Source organism: Notolepis coatsorum, assembly GCF_963971535.1.
Source record: "Notolepis coatsorum genome assembly, chromosome: 17".
NCBI classification, from domain to species: Eukaryota; Metazoa; Chordata; class Actinopteri; order Aulopiformes; family Paralepididae; genus Notolepis; species Notolepis coatsorum.
This window is the reverse complement of record NC_140181.1, coordinates 42,839,897-42,854,920: the sequence shown is the minus strand read 5'-3', so window position 1 is coordinate 42,854,920 and position 15,024 is coordinate 42,839,897. Positions and strand designations below refer to the sequence as shown.

The following is a 15,024-nucleotide window of genomic DNA, read 5'->3' as shown; positions in this document are numbered from 1 at the left end:
TCGGCTGTCACCGAAGATGTATACCGGTATATATATTTGAATTTGGTAGAGCCAATATTTATTTAAATAGCATATTCCACCTCTGTGAGATGGTCCACAACATAAAACAAATCTAAACGTTAGTCTTTAGTGGTGAAATAAAGAAATAATAAATGTGTTACAACTACTTCCTCTAATCACTTGCCCTGGCTATAATCAATCATGGAGGCGGCTTTTTTGAGGCTTCAGAGAGGATTGTAAATAACAGCGTGAGAATATGCTCATGTCTTGACTTGGGCACTAATACTTGAAGGCACACCCATCGCCTTTTGGTTAAAAACTCAAAAGTCCCAAATGGAAAGAATAATCCAATTCACACAGTTGTAGTCGAGACTTGGGCAACATTTGGATTCAAACACCTCAATGTTGGCTCCTACAGTATTTAAGGGGAGTAGCCATTTGAATGAAAAACGCAGACTCTATTTTGACGGGCATTTCTCCAACAGATCATCAACCAACAAATGCCATTGTGTGCACACAGGGGTTGGCTACATTTTGAGTGGTTGTTTGTTCTACCAATTGAAAGTGTGGTTTAGGAATTGGGCTTTTTATTGACCTGAAAATGTAAGGGCAGAAACCAGAGAAAAACTGTGTTCTGAATAGCATTGTGGGTGGAGCTCCCATTTGATTACATTATGGCAGAATGATTGACCTCCTGACCTTTTAGAGCACTAATAACTGGTACTTGATCATTTATGTAAATTATGTAAAAACTCAATTTCAAATATTGGGCTGGTATGTCCTTATCATACTGTATTTTTCCACATTGGAAAAGTGAAACCTTGTTAGTTACCCTGTCTTTCAGGAAAATCACAAAGAATACATGAAGTAGGTCTTTGCATTGTAGCCAAACAGCCTGTTTCCCATAACAACAGCTAGGTGTCACAGCATCCGGGAAATGGTGAGCAGGTATACGCTTGAGAGGCCTCCTGTGTGTGTGTGTGTGTGTGTGTGTGTGTGTGTGTGTGTGTGTGTGTGTGTGTGTGTGTGTGTGTGTGTGTGTGTGTGTGTGTGTGTGTGTGTGTGTGTGTGTGTGTGTGTGTGTGTGTGTGTGTGTGTGTGTGTGTGTGTGTGTGTGTGTGTGTGTGTGTGTGTGTGTGTGTGTGTGTGTGTGTGTGTGTGTGTGTAAAATTATTATTATTATGTTTGCCTGCAGCTGTTGGCAGACAAAAGGTTGGGGGTGTGGAGTATTCCCTTGGCTCTTCTTCCAGTGAGCTAAATACATCTCTGCAGCTTAACAAGGGGAGACCTCACCTAGGCAACCATTCTTCAATAGATTCCTTGCCTGGGCAAGCTCCAACAGGTAGATTCCCTTCTTATGTGGCCTTATGTAAATGTATTACTCAGCTACCACTCACTGTGATAACTCAATGTTTTTCCCCACCAGGTTCTTTGTCTACAGTTCAGTCTGTGCCAAAGGGTGAATTCCATGCAAAATTTGTGGCCGATGTGAAAAAAGCGATTGGATTAGAGAAATCCAATCAACTCTTTCTAGCGGTTCAGAACTACAAAAAGACAGACAATTATGAAGACTTGGTCACCACAGTGGTGAGCTTGTTAACAGAGAAAAATGAAGACTTCAGTCTTCTCATCAGTGAGTATTTTTTTTTGTTATTGGTAAGCACACATTTGGGAATGAACAATATGCTCCTATTTATATTTTATTTTCAGAGTTCAAGTGGTTGTCATTTTTATTTTCAATTGTCTTCAATTCGCATGCTTAATTTTCTCTTTAAACTTGTCTTCTCCTCCAGCGTTTTGCTTGTTCATTCGCCCTCACCATAAGAAGCAGTACAAAGAGATGTTGGATGCATTGATAGGTGAATCTGTCACCACCATCAATGCTCTAACTCAGAACAGAGACCAGCAAAGACGAGGTGATGGGTAACCCTATTATGTTAACAATTATATTTTAATATACTATATATAACATTATACATTAATGCAATCAATCATCGCGAAACAGGATTGGTAGGGCCAAGTGTTAATGGCTTAATGGCTGCTAAATTAAGCTAAAATTTTTTGCCTATACTTGGATTGCCAATGCGGGTGGTACTCCATGTCATGCCAAGGAAATTGACAATGCACAACCCAAAATATTATATTTGGTAAGGGTTGTGGTCGTTGTTTGTCTTACAGATTTGCAGATGTAGGTTATTAGACCCACTAGAATGAGCAGATATGCTCCTTTCTGTCCAAACATTTTCCAGAATTCCCTAAATCGGTTGCTTTTCTGCCTCCTCATATTTGGGAAGGGGAAAATGCACTGATCTAACTCGCAGACAAAGGAATGCTGTTTTATATCAATATGCCCATAATAATTTTTTTTTAAAGGATTTGATTAACCTTGAATTCTGGTAAAGCCATGGCCACACAGTTCTTGAATGCAATAAATTCTGCCCAAGTATGACTATACCGTTAAATAAGGTTTGAAGTAATGCTAACCGGTTTAGAACTTCTTGTATGATCATCATAAAATAACTGCACCTGGTAGTACTGAATATTACACAACATTTACTATAATGCTGTATCTGGTATATTGCATAGCTTTTATTATAATACTGTATCCTCAGTTGTGTATGTTTTTGTCTTCCTCCAGATTTAACTCCAGGGGCATCACCTGTGAAAACACAAAGCAAGATCTCCTCTTTTTTCAATAGTAGCCAAAGGAAATAAGAGCGTTCATTTGCACACACACATGACAGTCCTATGAATTACACTAAACTTGTTTCAGGACTGCAGGAAAAGGAATAATACAAAGAAAATGCATATTATGTTTATGTTCATTAACACTTTCAGCGCCAGCCGTTTTATCCATCCTTGTAGTCAATGGGCCACGCTTTAAAAGATGATTTAGCGGCCCCTCTAGTGTTGTAACCATGTTCAGAAGTCATTTCTAACTGATGAGCCAAGCTAGATGGCTTACCAGTGCTAATAATGTTCCGCAGTAGCATTTAGAAGACTCATCGATACTTTATTTTAAACCATCAGCCATGCCAGATGTTCATGCATAAAACCAATACTTGTCCTGTATGAACAGCCTAGTGCCAGGCGAATATTGACTATGAATATTAGGCACGCGTTCAGGGGTGTTGTGTATTGAACTGTAAATAAAAATGAATCGTGGACAATGAAAATACTTAAGTATTTATGTAGACAGCCAAATGTGTAGACAAATGTACATGTTGCAGTGATTTTCTAATCTAATGGAATAAAATTTTTATATTTTTCTTATTAAATGTAAGAAGTCTACTTACCTTCATGTTGTTTCATTTATAGTCCATACTATAATAAGTATTATTACAAATTGTTTTTATATGGCAGCTATTGGAGCTATTGTGTGGCATGTGTAGGCCATCTTTTGACATTTGTTTATGGTCATATTTGTATGGGATATCAGAGTTATACTGGGCTAAAGCACAATATCATAGTTATACTGGGCTAAAGCAGGATATCAGATTTATACTGCGCTAAAGCAGAATATCAGAATTATACTGGGCTAAAGCAGCCACACTGTAATGTTGATTTTGTGCCGCTAGGGGGTGGTCTCGCTCTATGGTCTACCTTAACCATGTATGGGGAGATGACTAACGCCGGACTGATTGAATTGATTGATTGATTGAAAACTTTATTAACAGATTGCAGAATGGGTACAATACAGTACAGCTCAATACACACAATTGTTAAGGGGATGCAGACCAGAGAAAGACTTTCGTCTTGTTTACATCAGGGTCCCCCATTTTCAATTCATCAGGACATATATGACATACATGACATACAGATAGTCAGTACTGCTACATCTATACATTTATGACATACCAGATTTGCAAATACAGTACTGTTTGTGATACAGAAGGAGTCAAGAAAAGGGAGTATATACATTTGACGTAGAAACTGTACATTGGAGGAGGTTGGGTGGGGGGGGTTGGGTACATTGGGATATTGACAACCATACTGTGTAATTTACATTGGAGGTGGTTGGGGAGGGGAGCACACTGTATAAACAAGTAAAACTGTACATTGGGGGGGGGGGGGAGGAGACACTGTACAAACAAACGAAATTGTACATTGGACTATTGACAAAACCATACTAGGTAAATGACTGTACATTGGAGGGGGTTGGGTTAGGATATTTACAGGGGCCAGTGTTGAATTGCAGTCTCCCGTAGGTGTCCCTTGAGAGAGGTTTTGAAAGTGGGTAGTGATCCACATTCCTTTACAGCTTTGGGTAGGGCGTTCCACATTGATGTGGCATAATTGCGAAACGTGTTTAGTCCCTTATTTGAGCCGAATCTGGGTTTAACATGATTTGTGGAGCTCCCTCTGGTGTTGTGATCGTGGTATTCACTGACCTTTGGGAAGTATTTTGACATGTACATGGGTACCTTGGTCGTGTAGTGTATCTTGTAGACCAGGCCCATTGCAAGTTGCTGTACTCTGTCGTCTACTCTAAGCCATCCTAGGTTGTCAAAGTGGGCAGGGGTGAGGTGGGTTCTAGGAGTAAGGTCAAGCAGTAGTCTGACCAGTTTGTTTTGAGATGTTTGTAATTTTGTTTTTAGCGCCTTTGAGGTGCTTTGGTACCATGAGGTGCAAGCATCACATAGCACCACACCGGGATTCACAATCACTGTAGAACACGGTGTCAGCCGATCAGTTTACAGGATGGAAACAACCTGCATAACCTCGTTCCCAGTTTTATCTCCGTGAGATAAAGCCTGGTAAAGAACTACTGCCGAAAGTGTCTGGGGTAGAATTTCCGGTGTATGTACTAACACCTGGAAGCTGCCTCCGAACGGACCAATCACGACATGGTGTTCATGAAAATGCATTCCCCCCAGAAACAACCTCGTTATCGCCGCCTCGTCCAGCCTCACGCACAGAGATAAAACTGGGAACGAGGTTAGCCTCAAGATACCCGAAAATGGAACAGACTAGTACCGTTACGCCGACGAAACCAGTTCCGCAGATTTTTCTTGGTTTGAGATTTACGAGCGTCTGCTTCGTTCTTTGTTTCGCTGGGGAATATAGAGATCTGGGCTGACCGGAAACGCCTGTAGCCTGTACTTCCGTTTAGACACTTTAGGAGTCATATCTTGTCCAGCCTACAACCTGCAAAGCTAATGCTAACCATTACCTGTATGGGAATGGAAAATTCATTGTTCCTTTTTTTTTATCAGGTATAAATTGTACTGAAAGATACCCTGAAAAATAGAAGTTAAAAATACCATGTATTAGGTGCGGCTACGTGGCGTAGTGGGCAAGGCGCTCGCCACGAAATGCTGGAGACGCTGGGCTCGTCAGTTCGAGCCCAGCGCTCTACATTTGCTTTCAGTTTAGCTGGTCGTCCGTACTAATACACATTGGCCGTATTAGGGGGTGGGAAACTGATGGGTGGGGATCGGGCGTTGTGGACAGCGACTCCTACAGGTCGGTTGGTGCGCCTGCGCAGTAGAATCAGGAAGTGTCGGGGGCAGCGTGAGCCTCCCACGCGTTACTCCTCGCCATTGAGAGATCGAGCTGCGCAGGTGAAAAGATGCGACTGCTGTTACCTCAAGTACCGGAGGGGACTTGTGCTATGTATGACTTAGTCCACATTGCAGCCGGCTTGTGGGAGGCAAGAAACAGCGTCCGTGACAGGGGAGGGTTGAATTGGATGATACGAAATTGGGATGGGAGAAAATATAGAAAAATGGGAGAAAAAGTGGATCAAAAGAAAAAATACCATGTATTGTCCTGAAGCAAACATAATCTAATTCAAATTCAGCTGTCCCCCTCATGACAAGTCTTTTTACAAGGGTAATATTGTATGACAATACATGTGCATAATTAATATATGAAATTATGCCAAGTTTTCAAGGGTTTTACTTTAAAAAAAATTATGAACTTTTAAAATTGATTGAAAACTATATAATTTTTTCTCGTTCTATTTTTCTCCCATCCCAATTCCATTGTGCCAATTCTTCCCTCCCCTGTCTTGAACGTTGCTCGCATATGCCCCCCACTGGCCAGTTGTAGGGAGGATAGAAGCTTTGCATCACGTGTCCCCTCCAGTACACAAGGAGGCAGCCTGTCACATCTTTTTCCCTGCCAGCGCGGACTCTCATTGGCGAGGTGTAACGTGTGGGAGGCTCACACTACCCACGCCATTTCCTGTCTGCTGTGCAGGCGTCCCCAACCGACCTGTAGGAGTCGCTGTCCACAACGTCCAGATTACCACCCATCGACTTCCATCCGCTGACTCTGCCAAATGAGCCAGTATGACGGCTGGCCCAAGCCGGAGGCAACGCCGACAGCCGGAGTCGAACCCGGTGTCTCTTGTGTTGGTGACAAGCGCAATGTCCGCTGCGCCACCCAGCCGCTGATTGAAAACTTTATTAACAGATTGTAGAATGGGTACATACAGTACGGCTCAATACACACAATTGTTAAGGGGATGCAGACCAGAGAAAGTCTTTCCTCTTGTTTACATCATGGTCCCCCATGGAACCATATAATATATCTGGGAAAGAGCCATAGGCAGATACGGTCTATAATGAGACAGATCACGGGGGTAGTTCAGAATCGGGGAAAACAAACATTTAGAGAAGATAATTAAATGTGATTTTATGTTTAGTACAATTATTATCTTCATGGGAATTGTAAAGATTTTTTTAATTAATATCTGCCAAGTGGTTGCTTGCCATAGTAACTGGACCCTGGCAGATCCACTGGATGGCGCATGCATAGAAGTGGTCTAAGACTTAAGTGGAAAAAAAGGCTTCCCCCCCCACAAAATTGTCCTTAATTACTGTCAGTAATATACCATTGACCAAATATGAAAGAAAAACAGTATGTATGACAAATTTGTAAATACGAATAAATACAGTGAACTGACATCTCATTAGACAGACTTTGCCATAGGTTCTCTACGCTTTATATAGCCCAACATCTCAGGTGAAACCAGAGACCGGAAGGAACCTATACTATTGGAATTGATTGAACATTTTATTAACAGATTGCAGAATGGGCACAATACAGTACAGCTCAATACACACAATTGTTAAGGGGATGCAGACCAGAGAAAGACTTTCGTCTTGTTTACATCAGGGTCCCCCATCCAACGCTACTTCCGTCACCAGCCGACAAGGGACTACGAAATTAATGGAATGAGGGAATCCCAGAAAAGGGATTTCTGTTGTATTATGGTTGCATGTTTTTTACCATTAATAAAACGATGGTAAACTAGGCTAACGATTTGGCTAGCTTTTACATCAAATTAAAGTACTTAATTTACAATATTGACATTCCTGATAATCAATCAGTGCACAAGTCAGTTTCGTGTGCGTTGAGTGTCCCACTCATTTACCCGGCTGTTTTCCCTCTTCCTATAACCAGCTTTGGTGGAACAATGCTGTTAACAGAAATGGCTATGTGGCAACAATAATATGTACATGAGGCATGGTTTCCATCTGTGGCCTTGCTCTGCTGGCAGCGTTTTATTCACATTGATTCATACCCAGTGTTGCGTTGTTATTATGGGCTGAGCCGCCACGCAGGATAATGACGCCGCGCGCACACGCACGCGCGGCCGCGCGCGCATGCGCATATGTTCCCTCGCGCACAATAATACACTTTGTTTGTATAGCCTTTCATACAGAAACTGCAGCTCAAAGTGCTTCACAACAGAATTAAGACAGGCATAAAATGAGCACATAAAGTGCAGACATATAAAATCAGTTTTTCACATTAGGATCTAACATCCCAACAGGCAACCTTGTTTATGGTTTGATTCAGTTTTAATATAAATAATAAAAATAAAGAGAAGATTAATTAATTATCTACTCAGTCCCGAAGTTTGTGATGTAGATATGGAATGTCCCGGGTTGCTGCTGTTTGCAGAGTGTGTTGTTGTCCGGGGGTGAGTGGTGGTGGGTGGGGGTCTGTGGGCAGCGGCAACTTGGGACGTTCCATATTTACATCACAAAGAGTCCCAGACTGGTTGAAGACACCAGCCTATAGCGGCTATTGTTATGATAATGCGAGGTAGCGCCGGGGCCCGGGACTCGGCAGGTAAACACGAGCCGAGCCGAGCGCAGCGCGTTCTCGCGAGCGCGTGCATGTGCGTGCACGCGCTTCTGCTCAAATCTTTAATACTCAGTGAGGTACCACTGAGTGGTACCCCGTGCCATGAACAACGCATGCCTGTTCATACCACAACAGCTCATGTGTGCTCCTCTCCGGGAGAGGCATTTGTGGGAAGAAGAATAGATAGGAGGGAGTCAAGTCTTATATACTCCCAACCTGGCGTAGACTGTAGAAGCTCCGCCTATAGTGCCCTCCAGTGGACACAGATATATATGCAGTCATGGGAGCAGTAGAGGACAGTTACAGTTAGTTACAACCATACATACACCCTCTAGATTCAACACTCCCACTTATGGTTACTTAGTACACTGTATGAACTCTTCAAAACAATTTACAAAGAAAATAATACACTCTTAAAACATTAAAAAGAGTATGGCAGTCAATATTTACACACCAAACATGACCTCTGCAAATCTCCTCAGTTTCAATTTTGAAGCAGGCTTCGTCATAGCGTCTGCTACCATGTCATCTGTTGGACAATAAATCAGTGTCATCCTTTCTTCTCTGATGACAGATCTGATGAAATGGTACTTTGTGTGTACAGGTGTGTTAAATACGTTCTCCGATACATTCACACCTAACTTGTTGTGAATGATATGTGTTACAACTTACATTCCATTCGTAGAGGCAATTAGGCACTGTAGTCTGTGCTCAAGCGAGGGGACATTTAGCCATTAGCGTGCGTGCAACCCCAGTTGATATCAGGAACGCACGCCTGATGATGAGTAATAAGTAAACTATGGAGCGATGGCAGAAATTCTCCCTCATGACGTCATGCGTGATGAGTCAGGAGGGAAACCCTCATACAGAATACCGTCACCAGACGGTATATAATACAGACAGTGTGAGTGTTTTCCACACAATGTGTAGTGTAGTCTAGTCTGCACAAGACAATAACATTCTTAGCCAAAATCACCAATTGTGAAGAGAAATGTATATGGTGAGTATGTGGGCTATAATACTACAGGTATATGACCAAATATAATTGTGAGATATAATGAAACCTTATCGAGCAGATTATATAATTCACCTGTTGCTTTGTCAATATGTTTCAATGGCGTTACCAGAGATCCTGATTATGCTCTTTTGTTTGTTTCTGTGTTTCGCGTAGTTCATGTATCTCACGGCGCTCCAGCCGCTCCTATCTAGCAGCCTATCGACGGCCGCTGTTTGGACACCGAGCTACACGCGGACCGACGAGGCGACCGGAGACACGGTGACCTGCGACATGTGTCCTCCGGGGCAGCACTTACTCCGACACTGCACTAAGAGTAGCAGGACCGAATGTGGACCATGTCCCGAAAACCACTACACAGAAATCTGGAACTACATCGACCGCTGCCAATACTGCACTCGGTTTTGCACGGACTACGAGACCGAGACGTTGGCGTGCAGCAGGGAGAACAACAGACGGTGTGACTGCAAGCCTGGCTACTACATGATATATGGGACCTGCTCGAGACACAGCAAGTGTCCTCCGGGTGAAGGTGTTATGGTCAATGGTAAACTTCTTTCAAAAACAACTATGAACACAGGCTATTAGATTATATTCAAAATGTCATTATACAACACAACGAAAATAATTTAGGCATCCAACCAGAGTGCAAATGTATGTAATGCTAACTCTTCCCAAATGTGTTTACAATTCTGCTTCAGTAGTACTGTTATTGTTTCTTCCAGGGACGTCCCAAGCGGACGTGAAGTGTGCGCCGTGCCCCGACGGGTTCTTCTCGGACGAGTTCTCCTGCACGGGCGGCTGTCAACAGTTGTCTGTGTGCTCCTCAAACTGCACGACTATTCCTGGCAACGACAAGCACGATGTTTACTGCTCTCTCTGCAAGAATGGGACAAAGACAAGCGAAGGTGAGAAATGAATATGAATACCAGATGGCCTCGTTGAGTTAGGGATGTCCCCGATTCCACATTTCTTTCAGACAGTACTTACTGTATACCAGGCATTATAATTCTAACAATGACGTAGATCAAATGTAAAGTAATCATTTAAATATTTATAATATTATATAAATCCACAGAGCTTTTAATAAGGTACAGAATAAAGGGATTGCCCCCCCCCCCAAAAAAAAATATTGATTATTGAATTGATCATTACATTTTTATTTTTTGCAGATCCAGAATTAAACATGTTGTTTACAATTCCCATTGCCCCACGTGGTATGCGCCTGATTGGATAAATGACATGCTGGTGCTCTAGTGCAACATCTAGTGGCTGAATGTTATCTATAGCATCTTTATTATACAACATGACACTGTTGCTGATATTTTAAGTTAAAATAATGTAAATATAATACAAATTTTAACATTCAATTTGTTTTCCTGAACAAACATGCACTCAGCAGTAGTATCGCAGTAGTTTTACAACTACAAGTACATGAGCACATTCTCAGTGGTACTGGTATCGGGACACCTATTTTTTTTTTTCTTTCATTTATTATTTTGTATTATTATTATTATTATTATTTAGTCTGAAAGGCTGGGGCAGTAAGTTAACTATGGAACATGAAAAGTAGATGGAGCCAGCTTTACCTTTACATTTTACATTTAGTAATTTAGCTCACGTTTTTATCCAAAGCAACTTACAAATTGTGTAAGTCAACAGGAGGGGTTCACCTCTGGCAGCTAAGGGTATGTGGTATTGTTCGTCTAGCAGTGCTGCACTTGAATGCTTCATTCTTGAGTGCATATTGCATAGTAGTATAGACATATAGCGTAGTAGTATAAGCATAGTAGATAGTAGTATAGACATATGATAGTAGCATACAGTACATCAATTTTTTTATTCAGATATTGATTGAAAATGTGTGTTTTTAGTCAACGGTGGAAAATTAGGCGTTTCAGCTGTCCTGACTGGTGGGAAGAATAGCCTACTTGGACAAACCCCCAGGAGCCTGAATAGGACTGGGTCTTAGGCTTTCACCACTGTGTCTAGTGGTCAACTGATCCATTTGTTAATTCTCTCTCCTTTTAAGAACAAGACTTGTGTAACACGGAGCTGATAGAGTTTGTGGCGAGACAGATCCTCCCAAGGAAGAAGCAGAAAAGACTCCATGTGTTGCTGAAGAGGAAGAATAAACTCTCACAAGAAACCTCTGCATCTACTCTCCACCTCCTCACAAAAGTGAAGGAAGAGGCTAGAGGTACATCATTCATGGGTGAAGTCCTGGAGATCCTGGATAATGTCCCTATTCCCAGTTTATACAGGAAGGTCACAAAATGGTTTGTTTAAAAGAGAAATCTCAACTTGATTTAATTCGTTTTATTTCATTCTGTTTGACTTTTAAAGAAAAGGTAGACAATAATCAGCAATGCTACTCCACTCAACTTGAAATTAATTGAGTTTGGTGTATTTTAGATTTGAATACATGTTCACTATTCTATACATTTATAAGATGGATATCTGTTTTGCTTGCTGGTGTTATGCCTGCATAGGCTGATTAAGGGTAACAAGTAATTCTGAATAAATAAAAAAGTTGTGGACCAGAAATAAACTCCTGGGCATATAGTTAAATTGCCAACAACACTGTTACTGGAACTTGTGCTTGCCAGCATTCCTTGTCTCTATGAGACTGAATGATGATATTTTGTAAATATGTTTCTGTCTTGTATATCTAAATTGAATTATAACGGTATATTTTCTGAATAAATATCAGTTTGGTTCAACAATTAAATTCTAAAGGCCAGTTGAAATCCCTATAACAATCTCAGTGAAAGGCTGCATCAGATTTCTTACAAAACAAACAAACTTATTTGCTCAGGGAAGGTTGACTGAGCATTCTCTTCTTCAGCGACACCCAGCTCCACATTCACATCATGGGAGCTGTCCAGGTCAACCAATCACAGGTGGCAGTTGGGGGGGTTACGACTATAACCACAGTGTGAATCAGTGTTGCAAGATGTACGATCATTGGTAAAGATCTACCAATACAGTACACCTTTAATGTACTGTTCCTTCAATGTAAAGATATACCAATACAGTATTACTTAAGTTTTAAGGTACTGTTCCTACACTAAAAACAAGATTACAAACATCTCAAAACAAACTGGTCAGACTACTACTTGACCTTACTCCTAGAACCCACCTCACGCCTGCCCACTTTGACTACCTAGGATGGCTTAGAGTAGACGACAGAGTACAGCAACTTGCAATGGGCCTGGTCTACAAGATACACTATACGACTAAGGTACCCATGTACATGTCAAAATACTTCCCAAAGGTCAGTGAATACCACGACCACAACACCAGAGGGAGCTCAACAAATCATGTTAAACCCAGATTCGGCTCAAACGAGGGACTAAACACGTTTCGCAATTATGCCACATCAATGTGGAAAGCCCTACCCAAAGCTGTAAAGAAATGTGAATCCCTACCCACATTCAAAACCGCTCTTAAAGAGCACCTACGGGAGGCTGCAATTAATGTACAGTCTCCTCCCCACCGTATGTATATATTCTCTCCCCACCGTATGTATATTTCTCTCCCACCCACCCACCCCCTCCTAATGTACAGTCTCCTCCCCATATATATATATATGTATATATTCTCTGTTAGGATCTATGGGTAACAGTACTGTATATTTGCATATCATATATGTCACAAATGTAACAGTACTATATACCTGTATGTCATGTATGTCCCTATGCCATAAATGTCATGATGTCATGTATGTTGTGTATGTCATAAATGTCACTATGAATTGAAAATGGGGGACCCTGATGTAAACAAGACAAACGTCTTTCTCTGGTCTGCATCCCCTTAACAATTGTGTGTATTGAGCCGTACTGTATTGTACCCATTCTGCAATCTGTTAAATAAAGTTTTCATTCATTCATTCATTCATTCATTCATTCATTCATTCATTCATTCATTCATTCAATAATTGGACTTTTCTAGTTTTCCAATGTCCAGTCTCCACATGGCACCTCTACACAGGTAGACATACAATCTTACACAAACACCTAATACTATTATTTAATTGATTGTTCAGTCCATTACTTGCAGTTGATCTGTTTATTTATTATGCAGTTGTGCAATAAAACATGATGAACATACCAGTTTTGAGTTGTATCAGTCCATTGGCCAAGACCACATCATATTATTTGACAAATCAGAATCAGAATTTTGAAAAGGTACATGTAGATAATATTTTGATATGATAACCATTGCTGAGTGGTAGCTTAGTAATTGAAGGCCACGAAGATACCCACCCTCTATAATAGTCTGGGTAAGACCAGATATCTGTACCACTTAAAGTGGCAAAGCCTTTGAGGTGTCAAACTGTTTGTAGGGTCCATATGAATACATTTCTGTATGATGACTTTTAAACAGTAGCAGCTTAGTGCCTTTTAATGAATGCATCATGTGGTTTTGCAAGATGCATTAAATCTGACTTCCTGACAATTTAGCCAACGTTACTGTATTTTGGAGGCTGTAGCAGGCTCACTATTAAAATCAGAATGAAGATAGAGGTATCGCCTGAAAGTAGAGACATTGGGGAATTTGTAGATACCATCCATTCGATATAAAGAACATCTTAGTTTATTAATAGTCATATAATTTCTCTGACCAATCCAATAATTTATTTCCATTGACAAATCTGTGAAAAAAGTAGTAGAACAAGCTCACCTCACTTGACACTGGGTGCTGTAACCTCTGATACTATACATACAAAATAGGGAAACAAGTCCAGGCACGCACTCCAGTTTGATTGCAAGCCATTGCTGAAGAAGGTGTGAGTTTTTTGGTGGTTCACCAAGCTAAACCATTTACCATGTAATCACATCGTCCTGGTGGTTCACCAAGCTAAACCATGTACCATGTAATCACATCGTCCTGGTGGTTCACCAAGCTAAACCATGTACCATGTAATCACAGGACACACTGGGCCTAGTTCCAAGACATCTTGTGAGTCTGAAGCATAGGAAACACTGGGGCTAGTTCCAAGAAATCATGCCGGTCTGAAGCATAGATGTTGTAGATGGTTAAAACGTTTGTCGGCATGTTGTGGTGTGGATTAAAACCTTTTTTCCCCCCGAGCCCCCATTTGCTCAGAACCCGTCCAGAACTCTGACTAAGGAGTTAATAGTTATGCATCGATTACGCTATACTAAGTATTTCATACTGATAGATTTAGTTCATTGATGATGCCTGGTAATATCTGATATCTGTGCTGAGGCTGCACACGGCTCTCTGTGTCTCTCTCCCCCTGCATGTGGCGTGACCTGATGACCTCTGGCTGAAGGCCCCTTCCACACACAGGGCCGGCTCCCTCCTCACACACATGCAAAATCATGTAGCAGAACATGCAAAATCCTAGTTCCCTTGGCAGTTATACATGCAAAATCATGTCCCTCCCTTTCAGCACACACACACACACACACACACACACACACACAAGCACACACCACACAAACACCCATACATACACACACAGAGACATATACACACACCCCCCTCCCCTTTCTCAAGAGTGTATAAAGTGACATGTAATATGGACATTCTGCCTCCTTTCTACTGGTGATGTGCCCGCGCGGGGTGACTGACTGTCTTCTTCTCTAATGAATAAAAGCTCAGTTTGAGAAATACTCTGTCTTCCGCTTCGTCTTTCGGCCGACTGGTCCACAACTATATCAATTAAGAACTCACGACCAGGGATAGGCTAATCCCTAACAATACCACTTAATGTCAAAGAATCTGATCTGTCCCTTTAACTCTTGCATTTGAGGATGCAGTGATGCGGGAGTTCTATACAGAGGAGGAGTTGCAGTCGTAGGATGTAAGGGCTGATGTGTGATGGAAGGACAGGGGGTTTGTCAGTTGTTAATGAGGGCCACAGCTTGAGGGCT

The 15,024-nt window shown here is 41.5% G+C and overlaps 2 protein-coding genes across 3 annotated transcripts in view; both read left to right on the top strand.

Annotated features, from left to right (window-relative positions):
* Positions 1-3,226, top strand: part of rtel1 (regulator of telomere elongation helicase 1) — an 83,642-nt gene extending 80,416 nt beyond the window's left edge. For both annotated transcript variants that reach the window (XM_084333342.1, XM_084333341.1), the window contains 4 exons: positions 1,196-1,342; positions 1,427-1,633; positions 1,794-1,916; positions 2,639-3,226. In XM_084333342.1, coding sequence (XP_084189468.1) covers positions 1,196-1,342; positions 1,427-1,633; positions 1,794-1,916; positions 2,639-2,715 — 554 coding nt within the window. In that variant the 3' untranslated portion in view covers positions 2,716-3,226. The remainder of the gene's footprint in view (positions 1-1,195; positions 1,343-1,426; positions 1,634-1,793; positions 1,917-2,638) is intronic.
* A 5,806-nt stretch (positions 3,227-9,032) lies between these two features.
* LOC311244254 (tumor necrosis factor receptor superfamily member 6B-like) lies at positions 9,033-13,040 on the top strand. Its single transcript, XM_084333662.1, has 4 exons — positions 9,033-9,103; positions 9,275-9,665; positions 9,844-10,026; positions 11,151-13,040. The coding sequence occupies exons 1-4, from the start codon at positions 9,095-9,097 to the stop codon at positions 11,405-11,407; spliced, it is 840 nt and encodes a 279-aa protein (XP_084189788.1). The 5' UTR covers positions 9,033-9,094; the 3' UTR covers positions 11,408-13,040.
* Positions 13,041-15,024: the final 1,984 nt, after the last annotated feature.